Raw genomic sequence first — 24824 nt, forward strand, 5'->3', positions numbered from 1 at the left:
AAAAAAACATACGTTTAATCAGGTAAAAAAAAAAGGCTAAGAACTAGGCCTGCTTGCATAATTACTGGGAATTTCCACATGAAAAGAATAATAGAAAGCATAAAGATTAGAGCCACAAGACCAGGGATGAATGTCTGCCTCGTCCACTGACAAGTTCTAAGACCTTGATTAGTCACTCAGCCTTTTTAGGTCTTGCTGTCATTAAACAGGGTTGCTAATGAGGTGAAAATATAGTTGTCCTTACAATAAATATGAACAGGAACAAACCAAGAGAGCATCCATGATTATATAAATGGGAAGAATGGGAACTCAAATACAAACAGAACCTTGTCATCAGACATTTAATGAAATTTCTTTAAGACCTGTCTGGGCCAAGAAATGTTGGTTGACCACAGCTGCACAGGAAATAAGAGTTAGCAGACAAGTTGAAGGGGATCACCCAGGCCCTGCCCAGGGGGTGGCAGTCTTGGTTAAGCATGAACTTTCATTGGCGAGCCTATTTCTCTAGTGCATGAGATAGTCTCAAGCTTGCTTCACTGAGAAACACTTAAGATCAACAAATTCCCCTGGGCCATATCATATTGCTGCAAATATAACTCGCCTGCAGGGGGACAATGCACTAATAGGTTGCCTTGAGAATTTCAGTTCTCTGTACAGTTATATTTTTTCATTAGAAAGTAGAGGAGGATTATGCTGATTTTTATAAACCTCCATGAATGTGGTCAATGCAGTTCTGCCATTGAGAGTAAGCCCACTCCAAAGAGATTGATGAATTCAGGTCTCTGAGATGTCAAGGCTAAGATAAATCCCAAAAAACTCACCATAGTCAGTGCCAACCTTGGTGAAGTCAGTCCTATTGAGGATGACCTGCTTTCTTTAAACTGCAACAAATACTGAACTAAATATTTCATTATGTTTTTAATTTATTCAATAAACAGCAATGAGCATCTAACTTCATACCTGGAGGAGGTCACCATCTTAACACTGAAAAGAGACATAAATAACATGGCTATGATTACAAACAATAAGAAAAAGATGAAAGTGGAAAAATCTAAATGACTGAAGGAGAGCAGAGGAGTAGGTAATTAATCACTCCGGAGAGTTTGAGAACAATTCATGGGAAAGTGATTTAGCTAGGTTATGAATGGTATATGAAGATGCGCCAAGCTGGAGGTGGGGTGGGGAGAGGAGGGCATTCCAGACAGCTGGAAAGCATGTGCTCAGACACGGAGATGAGAAGGGATGTGGTATGCTTCAGGAATCATAACAGATTTAGTGGGACTAGAACAAAAGATACAAAGTCTATAGAAAGGAGACAGGAAGCAGGTAGTGATGAGATATAAATGATGGAAAAACAGTTTGGGAGAAGTTTGTAAGTTCCTCTTGTCCTATTTAAAGAACTGTGGATCATAGCTTGCATTCAAGATGGAGAAATATATTTTCAAATATGACATGAAATCGGAGTTGGTTGACTTTATTCCGAATTTTTAAAAATTATTTTACAGATGGACTTCCCTGGTGGTCCAGTGTTTAAGACTCCATGCTTCCATTGCAGGAAGCATGGGTTTGATCCCTGGTCAGAGAAGTTCTGCTTGCCATGTAGTGTGGAAAAAAAAAAAAAATACTGGAAAGACATTTGTTGTTGTTCAGTCGTGTCTGACTCTCTGCAACTCCATGGAATGCAGCACTCTAGGCTTCTCTGTCCTTCACCATCTCCCAGAGTTTTCTCAAACTCATGTCCATTGAGTCGGTGATGCCATCCAACCATCTCATCCTCTGTCATTCCCTTCTCCTCCTGCCCTCAATCTTTCCCAGCATCAGGGTCTTTTCTAATAAGTCAGCTCTTCACATCAGATGGCCAAAGAATTGGAGTTTCAGCTTCAGCATCAGTCCCTCCAATGAATATTTAGGGTTGATTTCCTTTAGGATTGACTGGTTTGATCTTCTTGTAGTCCAAGTGACTCTGAACAGTCTTCTCCAACCGTTAAAAGCATTCATTCTTCAGCACTCAGCCTTCTTTATGGTCCAACTCTCACATCCATACACGACTACTGGAAAAACCATAGCTTTGACTCTACAGATGACCTTTGTCAGCAAAGTAATGTCACTGCTTTTTAATATGCTGTCTAGATTTGGTGGTTCAGACAGTAAAGAATCTGCCTGCTATAAAGGAGACACTCCCCAGGTGGCTAAGTGGTGAAGAATCTGCCAGCCAATGCAAGAGACAGCGGTTCGATTCTGGGGCTGGGAATATCACTTGGGGAAGGGAATGGCAACCCACTCCAGTATTCTTGCCTGGAGAATTCCAGGGACAGAGGAGCCTGGCAGGCTACAGTCCATGGGGTCACAAAGAGTCAGACATAACTAAGTGACTAACACACTAGGTTTGTCATAGCTTTTCTTCCAAGGAGCAAGCATCTTTTAATTTCATGGCTGCAGTAACCACCTGCAGTGATTTTGGAGCCCAAGAAAATAAAATCTGTCACTGTTTCCATTGTTTCCCCATCTATTTGCCATGAAGTGATGGGACCAGATGCCATGATCTTTTTGAATGTTGAGTTTTAAGCCATTAACCTCAAAGAAAGTACCTGGTGGAGTGCCATATGGTTCTGAAATTGGCCTTATCCTGTAGAGCACTTTTTATCAACAATTTTTGAAAAGAGAAAGCAATCTTATCAAACTGGCCAATGATACAGGTCTGAAAGGAACTTAAAAGTTGGATAATCAACCTAAAAATTATAAGACATATTATGTGGAATCTAAGAAATAATACAAATGAATTTATTTACAAAATAAAAACAGACTCACAGACATAGAAAACAAACATGTGGCTACCAATGGAGGGAGGAACAAATTAGTGGTTTGGGATTAGCAAATACAGATTACTATATATAGCATAAACAACAAGGTCCTGCTCTATAGCACAAGAAACTATAGTCAATATCTTGAAATAAACTATAATGGAAAAGAATCTGTGTGTGTGTGTGTGTGTGTATATAAAACTGAGTCACTTTGCTGTATAGCTGGAACCAACACAATATTGTAAATCAACCATACTTCAATTAAAAACTTCTTTAAAGACTAATTCTTGTATTTAAAAAATGTTTATGGAGCATCTGCAATGTTATAGGAAATTTTCTAAGTGTGGCAGGAATCTAGGTGTGAACAAGTGAAGTTCTAGACTTCCAGGATTTTATACTCTAGAGAAACCTGATGATAAACAAATAAATATATAATACAGTGTCATGCACTGACAAATGAATCAAAGGAAACAGACACAACGTAAAAGGTAACAGAAAGTGATTACAGAGGGAGAAATTCTGGGGAGAGAGTTCCAGGCAGGGGAACTACGAGGGTAAAAGTCCTGCAGGGGAATAAGCCTTGCGTGCAAAAAGGCTAGAGAGGCTGGAGTCGATGCTGAAAGGGGGCGTGATGAGAACTGAGAGTGAGAAGAAATGGAACGTTAGTCAGGAGCTTCTTCAAAAGGTGAAATCAATAAATCAAAACAAACAAGATGGCACTGAAGCACGATGCTATGAAGTCATTTTAAAATGGTTGGAAAGTGTTATAAAAATACAAATGTAATACACTCTGGGTTTTATTTCACAAAAATCAATTACACAGGGTAAGGATGAAGGTGAGGTGTGCTGTCAGCAGTTTATGTGGAAAACACCTCAAGGCCTTCATAGATCCACAAGCTCAGTAAGAGCTAGTATAAAATGATGAATTTGAGACGCATACACACACATACTCCACAGACAAGCACATATACACGTGTGTATGTGCACGCATTTACCTACACTTAACACAGCTTTCTCAGACACTACCCTTATGGCAGAAAGTGAAGAGGAACTCAAAAGCCTCTTGATGAAAGTGAAAGAGGAGAGTGAAAAGGTTGGCTTGAAGCTCAACATTCAGAAAACAAAGATCATGGCATCTGGTCCCATCACTTCATGGGAAATAGATGGAAAAACAGTGGAAACAGTGTCAGACTTTATTTTTTGGGGCTCCAAAATCACTGCAGATGCTGATTGCAGCCATGAAATTAAAAGACGCTTGCTCCTTGGAAGGAAAGTTATGACCAACCTTGATAATATATTAAAAAGCAGAGACATTACTTTGCCAACAAAGGTCTGTCTAGTCAAGGCTATGGTTTTCCCGTGGTCATGTATGGATGTGAGAGTTGGACTGTGAAGAAAGCTGATCGCCGAAGAATTGATGCTTTTGAACTGTGGTGTTGGAGAAGACTCTTGAGAGTCCCTTGTACCGCAAGGAGATCCAACCAGTCCATTCTAAGGGAGATCAATCCTGGGTGTTCATTGGAAGGACTGATGCTAAAGCTGAAACTGCAATACTTTGGCCACCTCATGCGACAAGTTGACTCATTGGAAAAGACTCTGATGCTGGGAAAGGTTGGGGGCGGGAGGAGAAGGGGACGACGGAGAATGAGATGGCTGGATGGCATCACCGACTCTGTGGACATGAGTTTGAGTGAACTCCGGGAGTTGGTGATGGACAGGGAGGCCTGGCGTGCTGTGATTCATGGGGTCGCGGAGAGTCGGACACGACTGAGCGACTGAACTGAACACAGTTTTCAGTGGTAAAGAACCTGCCTGAAAATACAGAAGAGGTAGGTTTAATCCCTGGGTCGGGAAGATCCCCTGGAGAAGCAAATGGCAACCCACTCCAGTATTCTTGCCTGGGAAGTCCCATGGACAGAGGAGCCTGGCAAGTGGGTTCTTCACATGCATGCACATAGGCATGTGTATGTACTTGTTTGTGGGGTACATGTGTGTGTCTCAAATTCATTTTATACTGGCTCTTACTGAGCTTGTGGATCTACCACAGTCGTGAGGTGTTTTTCACATGGGGTTGCAAGACAGTCAGACGTGACTTATCGACTAAACAAGTATAACAGCATGACCATAGACAAAATGAACAGTACATACCCAAACTAATTAACAGACTAAACTAATATTCTTTTTACCCACCACATTGAACGTATTACATTTAACTTGATGATACATTTTAAGTTATTATGACAATTAAATTTTTTCCCATTTTTCAATGACCAGGATGCTGTGAAAAATAAAAATACCCCTTCACATATGTTTTTGGCTTTCCATCCATTCTTCCAAGGCTCTGAGCTCTGCTAATTTAAAGGTCCTAGATCTCAAGTGAGAAATGATCCCATGTGGACCAACCACGGTTTCACTGAATTGGAATTTGAGGGACTGGCTTTTGGGGCTCTTTCTTCCACTGAACCAAGAAGAAAGAAGTAGATTATTACACTGTTTCTGGGTATTGATTGCAGTTATCAAGGGGAAATCAGATTGGTGAGCACAACAAGGGCAGGGAGGTCTGAGTTGGGAATCCAGGAAACTGTGTGTGCTATCAGTTCCAGATCCAGGAGTAAATGAGCAGTCGTCACACACTAATAAAGGCAGGGCCACTGAAGACTGACACCGTTCAGGAATGAAGCACACCCTCAAGGAAGGAAACCCAGATCACCAGGGTGCTGGCTGAGGGCAAAGGGAACATGGAAGGAGACTTAAAAAAAAAAAAAGCATATTATACATGCAAGTTGCAGACTTGTGACGAATAATAGAAACAAAAACCATAGCAGCCAAGCATATTTCCTTGGTTTTGTATTTATTTGTGTATTATTTACCAATTTTTATTTTCCCTCTCTTTTCTCCTATATATGTTTGGGATGATTGCCTGTATAGTTAGAAAATCCAGGTGGAAGAAAAATTAAGATCACCTGGAGACAGAAATGATGACTGATGAGACCTTGGGTCTCCTCTTTGGGGAGAACGACAGCACCTTGAATGATTTAAGTGTTACTTGTATGATACTGTCACTGTCACTGCAAAGTTAAATATAGGGTACGAAGGTGAGGATAAATGCTGAATGACTGAAGAATAGGATTTGTCTGTTGGCTTTTAGCTCCATGCTTGTCCTTCTGTGCTTTCCACTATAGTTCAGACAAAACTGTACATCCTAGGTGCCTTTGGCAGCTAACTTATTATGGGATGTGGAAGAAATGGAGAAGCTTTTTCTTTCCCTGCTTCTTACTGGGCCCCTGGCAATGGGAGTAGCCAAGGGTCATGTCCAAGTTCCTGCTTTTCTCCTTGGCAACACTATTCCAGAAGCATCAGTAGCAAGTTCTCAGCAGCCTCAGAGGTCAATGGTCATGAGCTCTTAATTATACATTTTCCTTTTTTTTTCTCTTTCATCTGTAAGAATGAGAATGGCTTCCTGTAGTATTACTCTTTATTATTCCATCTATGGGGTCGCACAGAGTCAGACACGACTGAAGCAACTTAGCAGCAGCAGCAGCAGTATTACTCTTTGGATAACTTCACATTTTTCTTTCTGCACTTCTACGCTTTCTAACCCTTTGATCGCCAATTCCCAATATTAAATTCCCTCTGTTTGAAACAGCTAGTAGGAGAGTAATACTACGTGAAGCCATTCTCACTCTTACAGATGAAAGAGAAAAAAAGGGAAAATGTATAATCATTGAAGTTAAATGTAATACGCTCAGTGTGGTGGGTAAAAAGTAGCTTCTATTTCTCCATAAGCACAATCACTGATACAGATGAACCCATGGCCCAGCCTATGAAAGAAAAAACATGGAGTAGATTGGAAGAGGAAGAAAATGGTCATGGACAGGCAGGACAACATGGAGAGACCAGATGAAGTCTATGAAATCAAGGACAACACACTGTGATTCTCTGGTGCCTGGCAGCTTCGGGGGGTTAATAGGGTCCAGCGTGTGGCGTTGGGAATAGTGGCTGAAGGGGAGTTTAAGTGTGGCTTCAGTCTAATCGATGAGCTCTTTTAACTCAGTGATGCTACCTCGCTCACTCACATGACTATAGAAATCAAGAGCAAAAAATGCCAGAATACAAAATGGGAGGAAAGATGAACACATGTCAGACCATGCCTCCTAAAATATGGTGGTAATTTTTTATTAAGGAAATACATTTTAATGGCCAAAACAGGATACTGATCATCACATGAATTATTTCTCCTTCTTCAAACTGCCAGACAAACACATAACAAAAATGTCAGAGATTGCTCTGCCTACCATAGCAAGCAAGAGCCTTAGAGCTGCAGGCAGTGAGTTAACATAAACACGCGTATCTGGGTTTGTAAGCACACTGGAAAATAAGCATGCATTTTTCTCCAGGTATATAAAACACAAACAATAAAAGGTCATTGATTAATATGTGCCCTTGGCTGAGGTCATTGCAGCCCTTTTAAAAGTCATACAATAAAAACATTCAAAACCCCCACAAGATCCAGTGTTTAATGGTCCTGCAAGTACATTATAATTCACCTGTACACTTTCAGAAGGACATGAAATTATCATCAGTAAATAATGGGACTAAGAAGACCACCAGAAATTTATACCTCACTCTAGTGTGCTGTTCAGAATGATTCCATTTTACACTGTATTTAGGTATTGGTTTCCTTTTCTTTGTTGAAATTTTTGTAATGATGGCGCCATTGCTGTTACCTGGCATTTGTCTTCTAGGAAACACAAGAATAGCACCAACACATTAATTTGGTATAAAAGACCAAAATTTGTGGCTGTGTTATGCTCTTAAGAAGTCCACACTCATTTATCTTATAGCTGGATTTACTAAGGAAGTGCTTTTATCATATTCATATACTCTGTAACTTCCTTATGTCCACCACTGTCCCAAACAGAAATCATTAGAATTGGTATTTTACCCTGGAGTATATTTTTCTTTTTCCCTTTATGATGAACACATTGCTGTGGATCCCGTTAGACTTGTTTCATAACCTCCATGTCTACCTGCTGGAGCAAAGCTCTGTGTTCTGTCATTCTTTCTCTGCACTCTTGCAAGTTTTATTTTCAGTTGGTAACTGCAATTAGAGTCTACTAAGTTCAGCAGGTTAAAATTTTTACGTAGGCTAAAAATGGATAGTGGGGCACCAGACTAGGATATGGATACTTTAGGGTGAAAAATGTACCTCCCCAAAGATCTTTAACTGTAGGTTGTTTCTTGAAGTAAGCATAGATGTTAAAAGTAACTTTTAAAGCTTTTACCAAAATCAACTAAAATTTGATTACAGATATTCTCAGTTGTGTTCTGTGATCTCTTCTCCATTCTTCTGTATTTCTGCTCATCTGGTTTTTGCTTCTTGGGCTGCCTTTTGCCTCTAAAAACTTGTTACTCCGAGGATACCAGACAAATCTGTATGGAAGTGTCCATATCATGGAGGTTGGAAGACAAAAAAATAAAGGGCATTGGAATAAAAGCAAGATTATCAGTTGCCAGTTGCTATCAAGGGCACAGCTGAGCAAAGAGTCAGACAAAGGTATAAATGTAGAGAATATTTTCTCCAAAATAAAAATAGCTTTATTGTTTTCTGATAATAAAAGTGATACATGCTCATTATAAAAATTTCAAATACATAAAAGTCTAACAAAAGTAATGATCACCCAAATACCACAGCCCAGAAAGAAACCATTACTAACTTTTTAGCAAAGATTTCTCTATGAAACATATATTATTTAAAAATATCTAGTATTATAAATGGGCTCATATTAAACATGCTATTCTGTGGTCTGCTTTTTCATTCACTAACAATTCAAGGACAAATTTTCCATAGCAGTAAACAGAGATCTAAACAATTTTAAATTCGGCAGATGTGTAACTCAATTATAGACTTGTGCTATAATTCATTTAACCTGTCTTCTATTGAAAGATATGTACGCTGTTTCCAGTATTTTAATATCATAAACATTAAAAAGTACCTATTTGCCCTCATGTTTATACACTTGTGAAGTTTTCATTCATTAGGATGAATTCCTAAACAAATTTCTGGGTAAAAGCAATGGGTAAATAGAACCATTTAAAGTTTTGATACGTACTGCCTTCTATAAAGGCTGCACCAATTTTCACTCCCATGAACAGTGTAGGAGGGTTCCCTTTCCTCCACACCTTCTCCAGCATTTGTTGTCTATGGATTTTTTGATGATCGTCACTCTGACTGGTATGAGGTGGTATGTCATTGTAGTTTTGATTTGCATTTACTCCAATACTTTGGCCACCTCATGCGACGAGTTGACTCACTGGAAAAGACTCTGATGCTGGGAGCGATGGGGGTAGGAGGAGACGGGGACGACAGAGAATGAGGTGGCTGGATGGCATCACCGACTCGATGGACATGAGTTTGAGTGAACTCCGGGAGTTGGTGACGGACAGGGAGGCCTTTCGTGTTGTGGTTCATGGGGTCGCAGAGAGTCGAACACGACTGAGCAACTGAACTGAACTGAACTGAATAAAAGTTATTCCTCTTCAGAGCAGCTTTGTCCTGGGCTTAAATAATTTTCACTTTGTATCCCCAGTCCATCATCAGTGTTACGTAGGATGAGAATCAACTTCTTTGAACCTCATTTTCCTTGATCTTATAGTAACAGAACACAGCTCAATAGTTTAGATGATGTATGACTGCAGCTCACACACCCAAATATTAACTGAGTCTGACCCTCCTTCAAATACTCTTCCTACCTTCTTATACTCCATCCCAATTAATGTTAGTCTGTAAGAAAATTTCAAAATTAAGGAGTCACTGAAAAACAATGGAGATGTTCAAATTATTAATATTCATAGAGATGACCATAAAAAATTGCAGTAAGGCAGATGACATCAATAAGAAGGTTCTTAAATGAAAGTTTGGTGAGCAATGAAGATTTGGGAGGCATCTTCAGAAAAAAAGTGTTTTCCAAGAAAATATTTGCAATCCAATGGACCATTAATATACCTAAATAAGTTGGGACATAAAGATGGAAGCAAAATACAAGAAACATCAGCTTCTCTGTCAAAATTCAAAATGTTGGCTTATCATTGCCTAGACATGATTTGGGAATGTTTTTCACCATGAGGCAAATTTATAAGCCGTGTACACAATTTTTAATTCTTCTTTTCAACAATGCCTCAGATATTAATATTTGAAATTTGACTTTCAACCAAGAATGATGAAGTGGAACTATTTAAACAAATGACTGATGACAGTCTAGATATTAGAAAGACAGACTTTGGGTGCAAACTAGATGACAGTGTTGAGATACTAGATATCTAATGATTCTAAAGAGGTTTGATACCAATGATTCTGAAGAGGTTTGAAGGATTATTCGATTCAGTCATTCATTTGGTGGGCCATATTATGTGTCAGGTACTGTGCTAGCCATTAAGGATACCAAAAAGAGCAGGATATAGCCTCTACACCCAGGGAAGTTTCAGTTTTATAGAGAAGAGAGAAGTCAACAGGCGGTTCCAGTGTGGAGTGATGGTGTGGTGAGGCATGTGTAGACGCTTCAGATTTCTTACTGGAAGCCTGCTGAAGATGGCATCACTACTAGTAATCTCTGCCTCCTCCTTACACTTTCAGCCCTTACTTTTGGTTCCCAAAGTTTGTGGTTCAAATAACAGATGTTGTAATAGAACAGTTAACTTGGGCAGATGCCTTTCATCCTTAATAAAATGTTTGCTCCTTACCTGGTACTCTAGTAGCTAACACAGTACCTTGATTCTGGCAGATGCTTCACAAATGCTTCTCAAGTAACTTTCACTTCCTAGACTCACTCTATCTCAGGTCATAAAAGCTGTTTTACACAAGCTGTTCTATCATCCCATGAAACTCCACAATGACGCAGTGGGTCACAGATCATTACAACAATTCTCCAGAAGCCAATAAAATTGACTAAGCCAGAAATCCCATAGCTAACTTCAAAAACAACAAAACACTTTCTTCATGTTTTGGGGGCTATAAAATGGGACAAAAATCTATCAAGTAAATAGGATCTACCTGGAGGATAGCCCATGGTATATTACAAGGATGAAGGTGAATGAAATTCTTTACTAATTTTTCTTTACTGATCACAGGAAACACTTGGGGACTCATTCTTGGTTTCTTCATGTGTCTTAGTCTTTATATCGTGAGGCCACTAAAGTATCCTCTTATTGCCTACAGCAGGATGGGAGATTTAATTCCTATCAGTTAACACTTATTAACAAACCCATTAGAAGGCAAATCTAGTAAGGGGGACTGAGAAACTCAATAGAGAATTCTGGTTATTTCTAACCACAGTAGTATCTGCTCACCATATTGTTAATTAAGTTATTACCAGTTAATCTGACTTGGTTTTTAAGATGTCCAAAATAGTCACACCCAAGCAAGGTGATCTAGTCAAAAAAATCATCAATGAATAGTATTTCTAGACCTTCTACTCAATGCTAAGCAAACTTCTATGCAATAGATTGGGAGCTAGCAATCTGTGTTTTTAACAAGCCTTCCATGTCATTTTGTTGCACACTAAAATTTGACAAATGCTGTTTTAAGTCAATTAAGCAAGTTCCAATCAACATCATACCAACAGATTACACATGTGCTGAATAACGGTGTAGGCCTGGTGTCAATCAGATCTTCCTAATGGTTTCTCTTTGAAGGTACTGGGGGATTCAGATTCAAAGTGAAGAGCAGTTTAACAAAGAGTCAGTTCTTTCTTATCTTGATTACCTCATTGGAATTATTAGTGGCAGCTTCACGCAATTCCAAGCTTGTTTGCCCGATTCAGCCAAAATACATTCAGCCTACATGAGACAAGCTAAATCGACCTCAGAATGGCTAGCTATTTATAAAGCCAAATGTCGAAGACTTTCACTGCTTCCTGTGATTAACAAGGAATCAAGAGTTGGGTATAATCAAAAGAGTTTTCAAACTAGGCCAGGTCATCACAAGAAGTAAGATCAATGAAGTCTAGTGCAACCCCTTCCCCCGACAGTCTCAGCAGAGGGGCAGTTTGGGAGCACCGTGAACATACTTCATGCTCAGACGGGGAAGATAGCAATGGGCAGTCAGGATGTGTCAGACCAGCCCTCGGAGACGGCCTCTCCCAACTGCTTGCCTGGGGCTTTTATTTGACTTGTCAATCAGGCTACAGCTTATGTGTTTTGAACCTCACTTCCTGCCGTAAGATCCTTTTTCCCAGAACCATAGCTCCATGTTTTAGACCTTGGTCTGTTAACCTGACCCTGATTTCTGATGACTTCCTTCTTTGAATAATTGCTCTTGAATCTGGACTCCAATCTGACGATCAATAAACCAACTGTACTGATTCACCCCCCCCCAAAAAAAAAAAACAAACAACCCTTACCATGGGCCTATTCCTTTGATACAGAGAAAACTAGAGGTCTGCCGTTATACAGTAAACATCCTGGAGAGGGAGATTCTGTAAATCCTCTGGAAATGGTTTTCATGAGTGTTTCTGTCCATCATCAAAAAGACAGTCATTATCCCTACTTGGTTAATTTACTCAGGAATGTTTACTATAGCTGAATTTTTTATTATGTGGGTTCACAGAGATAATGTCATTCAATTTAACTTATAAGGAAATACCTGCTCTGTATAGGATAATATGTTAGGCCCAGAAGAGATGGACCCTACACAGTCAGGGAGTATGATAAACAGAGTAATGGTCCCAAAGATGTCCGTGTCCTAATCCTGAATACACGACTTTATAGGAGAAATGGGACACTGCAGGTGTGATTAAACAAAGGATCTTAAGATACAGAGACTTTCCTGGATTACCTGAGTGGGCCCAATGCAATCACAAGGATCTTTTGGAGGGCCAAAGGAAGAGGAAGAGGTGATGAAGAAGAGCTCAGAGAGACAGAGAGAGAGATCTAGATTTAAAGATGTGACAGTACTGGCTTTGAGGATGGAGAAAGAAGGCATGAACCAAAGAATGCAAATAGCATTTTGAAGCTAGAAAAGGCAAAGGGGTGAACTCTCCCCTAGATCCTCCAGAAGGAATGCCAAGGACTTCTGACCTCCAGAGCTGTACAATAATTAATTTATGTTTTAACCCATTAACCTATTGTTGTGATAACAGTAGGAAACTAATACAGGGAGTTTATCATCTAGTTAAGAGAGAGAAGATAACATAGGTAACTTTGATATGATTCAGAAAGTGACAGGTATGAAACAGAAAGGCAGAGAAATTGTTACAGATGATACAAATAAACTTATTTACAAGATATAAACAGACTCGCAGACACAGAAAACAAACTTATCGTTATCAAAGAGGAAAGGAGGTTTGGAAGTGTGGGATTAGTAGATACAAACCATGATATATAAAACAGATAAACAACAAGGTCTTACTATACAGCCCTGGAGGAGGGCATGGCAACCCACACCAGTATCCTTGCCTGGAGAATCCCATGGACAGAGGAGTCTGGCAGGCTACAGTCCATAGGGTCACAAAGAATCAGACATGACTCAAGCGACTGAGCACACACATACCTACTGTATGGCACAGGGAACCATATTTTATCTTGTAGTAAACCATAATGGGAAAGAATATGAAAAAGAATATGTGTGTGTATGTATATATATAAAACTGAATCACTTTGCTGTACACCAGAAGCTAACATTGTAAATCAACAATACTTCAATAAAAAAAATCTTTAAAAATGGAAAAAAAAAGAGAAATTGCTGTGGAAATGCTGATAAAGTAAGTAATATTGGCTGGAAAGATTAGGAAAGCTTCCTGGAGGAGGCAATTATGGTGAAAGGTTGGCTAGAATTTCAAAAGGGAGAGATCTAGTAAACACTAGGAGTGAAGGCATAGAGTTGGAATCAAACAAAAAGCTGACTGAGGCCTTTATGACCAGCCAGTTTCTTAGGAACAAGAATTATTTGATTAAGATTTCATCGTCTACTCAGGATATAATAGTCTCTAAGTATGTAAAAAATTATACTAGTAGTCAACAACTATATTATATGAAATAAACCAAGAGTTTAAATACGGAAACATAGATCTTGGGCATGTAATGACCAAGGGTGAAATTGGTTCATTTTCACATATGCAGACTTGACAGGGATGAGAGAAACATACTAAGAATCAATCGAAATAAGCAAAAAGGCAATTCTTTAAAAAGACTTCTAGTAACATTTACAAATTAGACATTTCCTGCAACCTCTGCAAGCAGACTAAACCAAAACAATGGAATCCAACCGAACTGAACGTACTTAGAAGCAGACTGGGGACTCGAAGCACTCACATGGATGTGACAGAGAAGACACTGTAATCCAGTTCCTTTTTAGTAGGTTTTGACTGCTCTGTCTGAAGTCAGAGTACACAATCTTAAGTAATTCTGAATGATTTTAATTTAGCCCAGGTTGGATCATGAGGCAATGATCCTAATAAAACAAACTTTTAAGCCACTCTGTTCTACAAGTTGGAAGGGAAGGAATGGAATGGGATTGGTCAGACTGTTGATGGGCATCAGCCAAATGTATCATCCCTTATCCTCAGCACTACTGATGAGACAGTGGCTTCCCCAGATGAGACCTTACTCAGTGCCTCGGCAATTCTTGCTTTCTTCTTTATCCTCGGCAGAAACTGATGCTTTTTTGTACTGTTCGCCTTCATTCCAGGAAAATACGGAGGAACAGCTAGTCTGCACTGGCCTGCTCCTATAGGAATGGCCTGGAGCTTCTGCAGAAGGGTCCGTATGCACACCGGGGGTCCTCAAGTCCAGGGATGGAGTTGCACACTTTGGAGACCAGCTTTCCTCACAAGGAGACCCAGACCCACTGGGAGAATCCTCATTCCCCCTACTCCCCATCTTTTTGTCAAAGCCCAGGAATGTGATCTCAGACTGGCTGCATTCAAAGGGAGTCTTCTGAGACATTCTATCTTTTCTCAAATTTTGATCATGAGGCGGCGATGGATTATTCTGGTTTTCGTCATCTTCCACTGGAATGCTAGGAACATTATCGAAGAACAGAGGAGAAGGACTCCTGAAGGACTTGAGGGATGTGGGAGGATCTTCCACAAAATACAAGCTGGCTTGAGTACTTTCAAGAATATTTAGGACCTGAATAACCAAGAGACAAACACACACTAAATGAAGTCTGAATAACCTCTCCTGTAGCCTTTTATCTACCTATTAAGGAATATTCTCTTTTTTCATGACAAAGTTTAACTAATGTGGGAGACCTGGATTTCATCCCTAAGTTGGGAAGATCCCCTGGAGAAGGGAATGGCAACCCACTCCAGTATTCTTGCCTGGAGAATCCCATAGATAGAGGCTACAGTCCATGGGGATGTAAAGAGTCAGACACAACTTAGCAACTAACACTTTGTCTTTCAGTTCAGTTCAGTTCAGTTCAGTCGCTCAGTCGTGTCCGACTCTCTGCGACCCCATGAATCACAGCACGCCAGGCCTCCCTGTCCATCACCAACTCCCGGAGTTCACTCAAACTCATGTCCACAGAGTCGGTGATGCAAGGAGATCCAACACTTTGTCTTTATAGAATTTGAAATGAGAAGGAATTAAAGATTTGCTAAAATTCTTCACGTTAATAACTAAATTAAGTGATTTGAAGCAAAGTAGAAAAGCCATTGAACTGAATTCAACATCAAGAGATCTGGAGTGTCTTGCTGGTCCAGTGGTTAGGAGTCCACCGACCAATGAGGGGGAACGGGTTTGATCCCTGGTCCAGGAAGATATAACATGCTGCGGAGCAACTAAGCCTGTGTACCACAACTATTGAAGCCCGCACACTCTAGAGCCTATGCTCTGCAACAAGAGAAGCCACCACAGTGAGAAACCTAAGCATTGCAACTAGAGAGTAGCCCCTGCTTGCTTAAACTACAGAAAGCCCAAGGGCAGAAATGAAGACCCAGCGCAGCCAAAAATGATAAACGAGTAAATAAATAAAAATTTTTTTTAAAAAAGAAGAGAACTGACTTTAGGCCCAGATTTGCCACTAACTACTTTGTGACCTTGGACAAATCTCTTATCATTTTTTACTTCAACCTTAATATGTGAAAGACTGGAAGGGGCCAGGGAATAGTGAACCCAATCCATAGTTCTCAAATACTAGGACTACCTAGGGAAGCTCTCTTAAAATACCTTAAGAATCTCTCTTAAAGATCCCTTAGACCGACCTAAAGATGCTCATTCAAAAAATATGGAGATAGGAGCCCAGGAATCTGTATTTTTAAAGTTTCCCAGTTGATTTGGATGTGCAGCTAAATTGAGAACCATTAACCTTATATAAAATAACATACCTTTACACATACATGTAATTTAAAAAATACATATAAAGGGCTTTATAATTTACAAAGTGTTTTCACACACATCACCTCATTTAATCTGCACAAACATTATCATCCTCACTTTATAGATGATAAGGCTGAGTCCCTTTCAGAAAAGGGAGTCACTATCACAAGTCAGTAAGGAGCAGACCTGTGGCTTAACCCCACGTCTTCTGGCTCCCAATATCATGTTCTCTCCACTATGTATTCAGAGCTCAAAACTGCTAGTCACATAGCTCTTACTGGTGGTATCAGGTCTAAAACACAGCTCTCCTGATTCCCAGGCCAATGGTCTTTATGTTCGGATTATGTCAACTCCTTGTTTAAAACTTTTCCATGACTTGACAACAGATTCAGGATGGAAACCAAATTTCTAGAATGGAATTCATGTCCCTCGATCATTTGGAACCTCCTATTATTTTGAAACAGTCCAGCATTTCCCTCTCTGTCATCCTACTTCCATGATGGAGGATTATCTGCAGTCTTGGTGCCATGGAATCCACTACACCTCTGAGCCTTTACAGGCATAGAGTCTCTCTGCCTGGAATATCCCTCCATCTTCAGTTCAGTTCAGTTCAGTTGCTCAGTCATGTCCGACTCTTTGAGACCCCATGAATCACAGCACGCCAGGCCTCCCTGTCCATCACCAACTCCCGGAGTTCACTCAAAATCATGGCCATCGAGTTGGTGATGCCATCCAGCCATCTCATTCTCCGTCGTCCCCTTCTCCTCCCGCCCCCAATCCTTCCCAGCATCAGAGTCTTTTCCAGTGAGTCAACTCGTCGCATGAGGTGGCCAAAGTATTGCAGTTTCAGCTTTAGCATCAGTCCTTCCAATGAACACCCAGGATCGATCTCCCTCAGAATGGACTGGTTGGATCTCCTTGCGGTACAAGGGACTCTCAAGAGTCTTCTCCAACACCACAGTTCAAAAGCATCAATTCTTCGGCGACAGCTTTCTTCACAGACCTACTCTCCCATCCATACATGACCACGGGAAAAACCATAGCCTTGACTAGACGGACCTTGGTTGGCAAAGTAATGTCTCTGCTTTTTAATATACTATCTAGGTTGGTCATAACTTTCCTTCCAAGCAGTAAGCGTCTTTTAATTTCATGGCTGAAATCAGCATCTGCAGTGATTTTGGAGCCCAAAAAAATAAAGTCTGACACTGTTTCCACTATTTCCCCATCTATTTCCCATGAAGTGATGGGACCAGATGCCATGATCTTCATTTTCTGAATGTTGAGCTTCAAGCCAACCTTTTCACTCTCCTCTTTCACTTTCATCAAGAGGCTTTTGAGTTCCTCTTCACTTCCTGCCATAAGGGTGGTGTCATCTGCATATCTGAGGTTATTGATATTTCTCCCAGCAATCTTGATTCCAGCTTGTGCTTCTTCCAGCCCAGTGTTCCTCATGATGTACCCTGCATATAAGTTAAATAAGCAGGCCCTCCATCCTAAGGCCACCTAAATCCAACCTATTCTTCAGATTATAGCTCAGTTATCACCTCCATCAAGAAACTTCCTGGCTGGGACAAATTCTGACTCTATGCTCCCATATTGGCCTGTGTTCTCATCTATCATGATGCTTATCTTCTTGCATCGAAATTCCATGTTTATCAGTCTGACTCTCCATTTGGACTGTGAGCTGAGAGCAGCAATTCAGTATCCTGATCGCTGTTGCATCACCAGCATCTAGTCCAAAGTCTGGCACATGAAAGCAGGTACTAAATAAATATTTGTTTATTATAAACAAATACCTAGATGATTACATTGATGGGCAGATGAATAAGTTTAAAAATCAACAAGAGAAATACATGCTGCATTTAAAAAAAAAATTTGGCCACACCATGTGGCATGTAGGATCTTAGTTCCCCAACCAAGGACTGAACCCAGGCCCTGGCAGTGAATGTGCCTGAGTCCTAACCATTGAACCACCAGGGAATTCCCATTTTATTGGACCAGATCTCTTAATGAATGCTGAATGAAATATTCTCTCCAAATTACTCATTTATGTCTTTTCATCAATTTTTTTGTGGTTGCCCTGGTTCTATCCAATGATGCCTTTTCTCAAAGTACCAAACTTTCTGATTTAGAAAAGCTATCTATTAGGTGAGAAGACTCTGTTGGGGGCTGCATTTGTCACACTGATATTCACTTAGATACAGTTTATCCAGTTTAGATTTTCCATGGTTCCACAGACTGTTTTTAACAAAATCACATGTATACGTACTTCATCCATCGATGGTCTTAATTTCGCCCGTGTTGCAGCACACTGGCCTGCCAGAGAGAACAGCTTGGCGGAAAAATTCTGTGGACAGGGAGGTACTTTCTTATCTAGAAAGGAGAAACATGAATCGAGGCCTCTTTTCTCCATCAATTCTATAAGAAGATCCCGCTAGGAAGAAAAGAAGACAAGCTCATCATTTAGAACTCAGAATCGATCAGAAAAGTGACCAAGAGATAGGGGCAGAGGTGGAGACAACTCTTACCAGCTGGATATGCTTTGGCTCATCTAACACCACTTTACAACCTGTCAGAACTTCCATTATTACCTACAAGGAATATATAGAAAGTCAGCTACATAATATTAATAATATACACAATAATTATTATATTATTATAAATATTATAAATATTTTTAAAAGTGAAAGTGAAGTTGCTCAGTCGTGTACAACTCTTTGCGACCCCATGGACTATAGCCTACAGGCTCCTCCGTCCATGAGATTTTCCAGGCAAGAATACTGGAGGGGGTTGCCATCTCCTTCTCCAGGAGATCTTCCCGACCCAGGGATTGAACCCGGGTCTCCCGCACTGTAGGCAGATGCTTTACCATCTGAGCCATACTCGTAATTAGTAGTTGTGGCTCTTTAAAAAAAAATTTTAATTGAGGGATAATTACTTTACAATATTGTGTTGGTTTTGCCATATATTAATATGAATCAGCCATAGATACACATAAGTCCTCTCCCTCCTGAACGCCCCTTGCACCTCCCACCCCTCGAAGTTGTCACAAAGCATTGGATTTGTGTTCCCCGAGTCATACAGCAAATTCCCACTGGCTATTTTGCATCCTGGAGAAGGGAATGGAACCCACTCCAGTATTCTTGCCTGGAGAATTCTATGGACAGAGGAGTCTGGCAGGCTACAGTCCATGAGGTCATAAAGAATTGGATACGACTGAGTGACTAACATACATACACACACATATACACCTATTTTACATATGGTAATGTGTATGTTTCAATGTTATTCTCTTAAATCATCCCATCCTTCCTTCCCCCACTGTGTCCAAAAGTCTGTTCGGTATGTCCATGTCTCCTTCGCTGCCCTACAAATAGGTTCATCAGAACCATCTTTCTAGATTTCATATATATGCATTAATATATATTTGCTTTTCTCTTTCTGACTTACTTCACTCTGTATAACAGGCTCTAGGTTCACCCACCTCATTAGAACTGACTCAAATATATTCCTTTTTATTGCTGAGTAACTGAACTGAACTGAACTGAATATTCCATTACACTAACATTCCCTATGTACCACATCTTTAACCATTCATTTGTCAGCGGACACCTAGGTTGCTTACATGTCCTAGCTATTGTAAATAGTGCTATTATGAACACTGGGTACATGTGTCTTTTTTCAGTTAACCTCAATACTGAATATAGTTCATTCTAATTAATCACTTTATGTTTTACTGTTTGATTACATAAAATTAATGTATTGATATAAGACAATGAGTAACAGGAAATCAATAGGTCTGAAAGTTAAAGTCTTTAAAACAGTTCTTAGAATTTAGAGCAATCTTGGTGATAAACTCTTCTCCTTCATTAACTGGTAGTTGGTACTTACAATTCCAAAGCTGTAGACATCTGTTTTAATGGAAAGCTTGCCTTGTCTGATATACTCTTCTGGCATGTACCACACATGCTTACTGCTGCTGCTGGTCATGCTTATGGCAGAGCTTTGAGGTTCTAGGTGAGGTCGGAAGTGTGCCATGGCAAAATCAGTTAGTTTGGGTTGAAACTGATCATCCAGAAGTATGTTTGCACTGAAATTGTGATCATGAGCAAACAAGACAAAAACATCATAAAGGTATTCCGGTGGAAAACAATAGGACAAACCCACTTTCATATTTGATCAATTTCAAATAAAGTCATACATTATTTTCCATGAACTTTTTAGAGGAGATTTTCTCATTTTTTCTCAAAGTATAAATCCAAGCATTATATAAAACCTAAAACAAAACCCTGACCTAGGAACAGCAGGCATTTCAAATTTACAGGGCTATATATGGAGTTGGTGGATGAAGCTGATGCTTTGTCAATAGGAGAAACTAAAGTTAACCAAAGCAGCTTTCCTTGTGTTCTACTTACATGCAATAAGAACATTACATGAGTTTTAATCAGATAGTAATTGTCTGACGTGCACAGGGCTGTGCTGTGGAATGCCTGGCTTAGAACCACTAAGTCAATACATTAGAGCCAGATCCTACCTTTGCTCTAGCTCTAGATTAGAACAGACATGTAGTTCTTAATGACTTCTTCCCCAGATGTACACTTCACTTATTCAGAGCAAAGCTGGGGTTTCTGGAGATGCCCTGATCACTGGGTACCTAATGCAGGAGGCTGCCACATATGATAGGAGGTGAGGTGGGCAGAGAGGTTCATTAACTCTCATTATCAGGACCCAAGCTTCTACCCCTCCAGCTTCTGCCACTCTGAGAGTCTGGCTCTCTTCTGTACCCCTTGCCCTACCACTGCCCCCACTTTATTTCAGCAATAAGAGGAGGAATGCAAAGATCTGAGTGCCAGATTTTCAATGTCAAGCATCTCATCCTTCCTTCTTCTTCCAACCCAGCTTTAAAGAACCTAAACTTAAACCATAACTTAAAAGAGAATGCAAAAAGCTGAATTTGTGAAACACTTAGAATCCCTAAAGAACAGGTCTTTTCCAAGTACAAAAGGGGAAAGCAGCAGCAACAACACTCATAATATAATCCATTTATTTGATCCTCAGAAAAACTGGGGAAGTTTGCAGCAGCTGGTGACTCATACTTCTGTTAAGAGTTAGGCAGAGGGGAGCTAAGTAACCATAGCATGTTACACAATAAAAGCCACAGATGACTCTGGGTCAGTGAAAGGCCATCAATAAGAATGCGAAATTGTTCCAGGGCACTGCATTCACACTTTGAATAATGGTATTTGGTGAAAAGACAAGTTGTTTACCAGCAGACTTTAGTGTATAACATAAATTTTAAGTTCAGTGATTTACTCTGTTCTAAATAAAGGTTAATGGCAGCTGAGGAAGAAGAATGTTCTGTTTTAGGAAAGTGGGAATTCCAAAAGGACCTTCAACAATCAATTCTACTCAAACTCTTTCTCCTGCTTCAACCTCAAATAGAATATTCAGACATAAAGTGCCTTCAGCTACCTTGCAGGTCAAATGAATACATTCATTCTATGGGAGTAAAAACAGACTAGCAAAATAAAGACAACATAAAGTAACTAAAATCATGTAACAATATAATGAAACAAACAGGTGCTGTGCAGGCTATGCTTAGTCACTCAGTCGTGTCCAACTCTTTGCGACCCCATGGACTGTACCCTGCCAGGCTCCTCTGTCCATGGGGATTCTCTTGGCAAGAATACTGAAGTGGGTTGTCATGCCCTCCTCCAGGGGATCTTCCCAACCCAGGGATCAAACCCAGATCTCCCACACTGCCATCGGATTTTTACCATCTGAGCCACCAGGGAACAGGTAAGAAACACCCAATGGCCCACACCTTTGATTTAGTGTTTCCACAACCTATTTCTTCTAGTCTTTCCCACAAGCTACTTTCTGTAGCAGAGAGACCATCAGCTCTCTAGATAACTCTTCTGGCAGAAGGACTAGTCATGGTTCAGTAAGGCGATGAGAAAAGTCTCACACAAAGTGGTGAGTTTGTATTCTGAATCTGGGGATGTTCATCTCTCTATAGCTAGGGGTCTCTAGGACAATTCTTTTTGAGTACCTAAGTCCGTCCAAAGTTATGAGAATTGCTTTGTTTGCTTACATTTGTTCCCTAATTTAAAGTTGAAGTTCTTGGGCCTTAAATATAAAACAAGATGATACACCTAGATTATAATGCAGGATCTGAATCTAAGTGCAAATTTTATGTTTGACATGTAAGCGCATGATTGGTTCTTAAAGATATATTTGTAATTTTAGGAAGAGTTATTGGTGCTTGGTAGCCCTGTCCCTGAGTACTTTGCAATACTCCAGAAAAGTCCAGACTTCACTTAACTGGGTTCAGAGATAAAGAGCACCCTGCTGGGTTCTAAATGACAGCCTGAGGCAATAGGACAGCTTGCTGTCTGTGTCACTGCTGTCTGAAGCGCTAAGACACCCCTCACCAGATGGAGCAAGACACAGTTTCTGTACAAACCTGCAGATCACTGGGAAAAAGCATACACATCCTCCCCCCGCCAACATCAGCATGCAGTATAGCCAGCATAAATGACACAAAACTGAAACCCTTACTCCCCTTTTGGCATAAACAGCCTTCTCGATCTTTCTCATGGACCTAGGCAGCACTTAGTATTATGGCTTGTTTTTGCTTTATTGGTACCTAATGAGTCCTACAGAGAAGGCAATGGCACCCCACTCCAGTACTCTTGCCTGGAAAATCCCATGGACGGAGGAGCCTGGAAGGCTGCAGTCCATGGGGTCGCTGAGGGTCGGACACGACTAAGCGACTTCACTTTCACTTTTCACTTTCATGCATGGGAGAAGGAAATGGCAACCCATTCCAGTGTTCTTGCCTGGAGAATCCCAGGGACGGGGGAGCCTGGTGGGCTGCCGTCTATAGGGTCGCACAAAGTCGGACACGACTGAAGCGACTAAGCAGCAGCAAAAATGAGTCCTAGGCTCTCTCAAGTAAAGGCTTAGTCAAGAAGGCGTAAACCTCCTTTCAATGTGAAATTTCATCTCTGATCAAACTAGTGCAACTTCCCTAAGCCTTGATTTCCTTGTAGGTAAAAAGATCTGATAATGCAGACCTCACAGGGTTGTTGTGAGGGTTAAATGAGAAAACCTAAGCAGAGTACCTGATGCACAGGGAGAGCCTTGAAATTTGTTCTGAAGGATATAGGCTGCCCACTGTCTATCCTATATTTGTCTCTGTACCTGAAAACCCCACTGGACCTGGCTGGGTAACTCTAGAAGTTTAAGGACACCAATTTGATGTAACAAAGGTACAGGGGTTGCAGGATAAACCTGGAGATCTGAACATTATTGGGTTAATCAGTTTCAATGCCTCACCTGTATTTCAAAATAGTTCTGGAGAAGTGTTGGAAGAAATTGACTAAACTAATATTCTCAGATATTTTAAGACCATGGGGATAAACATATACATATTGTTTGGTATGTATGTGTGCAGGCATGTACGTATCCATGTATATAAGTATACACTAAAGGTTAGAGACAGTAGCGGTAAATAAAATTACTAGGGGGAATTTTAATTTATGTAACATTTGTTTTGGCATCCCTTAGAAAAAAATGAATATATATGGATATTTTAGAAGAAGGCAGGCCCTAGAAGGAAAATAGAAAAAAATCTAAGGAAAAGAATTACTATATCTAAAATGTTTTTGAAAAACAAAAGTAGTTTTCTTGGAGGGTAGGGGGAAATGGAGAGGGAGGAGACTGATGGTTAATTCAACCACCAGTCAAATAAACATTTGCATTCCCTGGAGGCTTTCTATCCCTGCTAAACACTGAGCTGGAGCCCAGTAGCCTCACCACACACATCAGGTCTTGGGAGTGAAGGCAGGAACTTGGGTCCTCCAGCAAGGGTGACAAGGTCACAGGAAGGAGTCCCTCTGCGGTCCCCCATCCCCTTCCCAACCACTCAGTCTTTCTAATCCCTCACAAAGGAAATTCCCCATGCACTTACTACACCCATACATCTCTGATCAATTTCCATTTTTTAAAAAAATTCATTTTTAAGCAAATGGCCACTTCCTTCCTTTTTTTCTAAGACCACCTCCCTAGTAAGAGAGCTTGTTTCACTTGGCAGGAGATCCACGGCCATAGCATAAGACAAAATGATCTTGTAGGAAACATTAGAAATGTTCCCCAAGATTATCTCCTCGCTTTGGCAACATGAACAAGAATGAATGTCTGGGATGAAAAATGCCAGGGATAAAACGCATTTCAATTTAAAATCGTTCATAAATGTGAAAACAATTAAGCTCGCTGAGGGATACGATGGAAATAACAAGAAGGTTTACTGCTTTCAGATGCTTTTATGTGATCCTGTAATTCAAAAACATCTTTGTTTCCCCCAATAAAAATGTGAGCATCTTTTGCCAAGAATAAAGACTTCAACTCTTCAAGATTCCTTTCTTTAAATCCTTTTCCTCCTCAAATTCCACCATCTGGAAATGAATTTTGTTTTCATAACATGCTCTTTGAAGAGTTCGAATTACTAAGACATTTTTGGGCTAACTAAACCAGCAGACTTCTTGAAAATAACTTTGAAATGTGGGCTTGGCTTCCTCCTTGGGTGTTCTGGGGCTGTGTCCCTGATAGCGTCTTCCTTCGAAGACTACTACTCTCTGCTTGCACAAGGTGAAGATTCCAAATGAAGACCACCAGGCCTTGCCTGCAGCAGCTCTCACTAGA

The 24824-nt window shown here is 40.3% G+C and overlaps 1 protein-coding gene across 5 annotated transcripts in view; it reads right to left on the reverse strand.

Moving 5' to 3' along the window:
• Nucleotides 1-8361: 8361 nt before the first annotated feature.
• IRAK3 (interleukin 1 receptor associated kinase 3) overlaps nt 8362-24824 on the reverse strand; it is a 109257-nt gene continuing 92794 nt past the window's right edge. For 4 of the 5 annotated variants that reach the window (XM_055396153.2, XM_055396152.2, XM_055396150.2 and 1 more), the window contains exons 9-12: nt 20010-20208; nt 18647-18709; nt 18388-18552; nt 8362-14927 (exon numbers count right to left, since the gene is read on the reverse strand). In XM_055396153.2, the coding sequence (XP_055252128.2) occupies nt 14400-14927; nt 18388-18552; nt 18647-18709; nt 20010-20208 (955 nt within the window). In that variant the 3' untranslated portion in view covers nt 8362-14399. The remainder of the gene's footprint in view (nt 14928-18387; nt 18553-18646; nt 18710-20009; nt 20209-24824) is intronic. The other variant, XM_055396151.2, reaches the window with a different exon arrangement.

The sequence above is a fragment of the Moschus berezovskii genome, chromosome 6 (assembly GCF_049115385.1).
Source record: "Moschus berezovskii isolate FMDL1 chromosome 6, NW_MosBer_1.0, whole genome shotgun sequence".
NCBI classification, from domain to species: Eukaryota; Metazoa; Chordata; class Mammalia; order Artiodactyla; family Moschidae; genus Moschus; species Moschus berezovskii.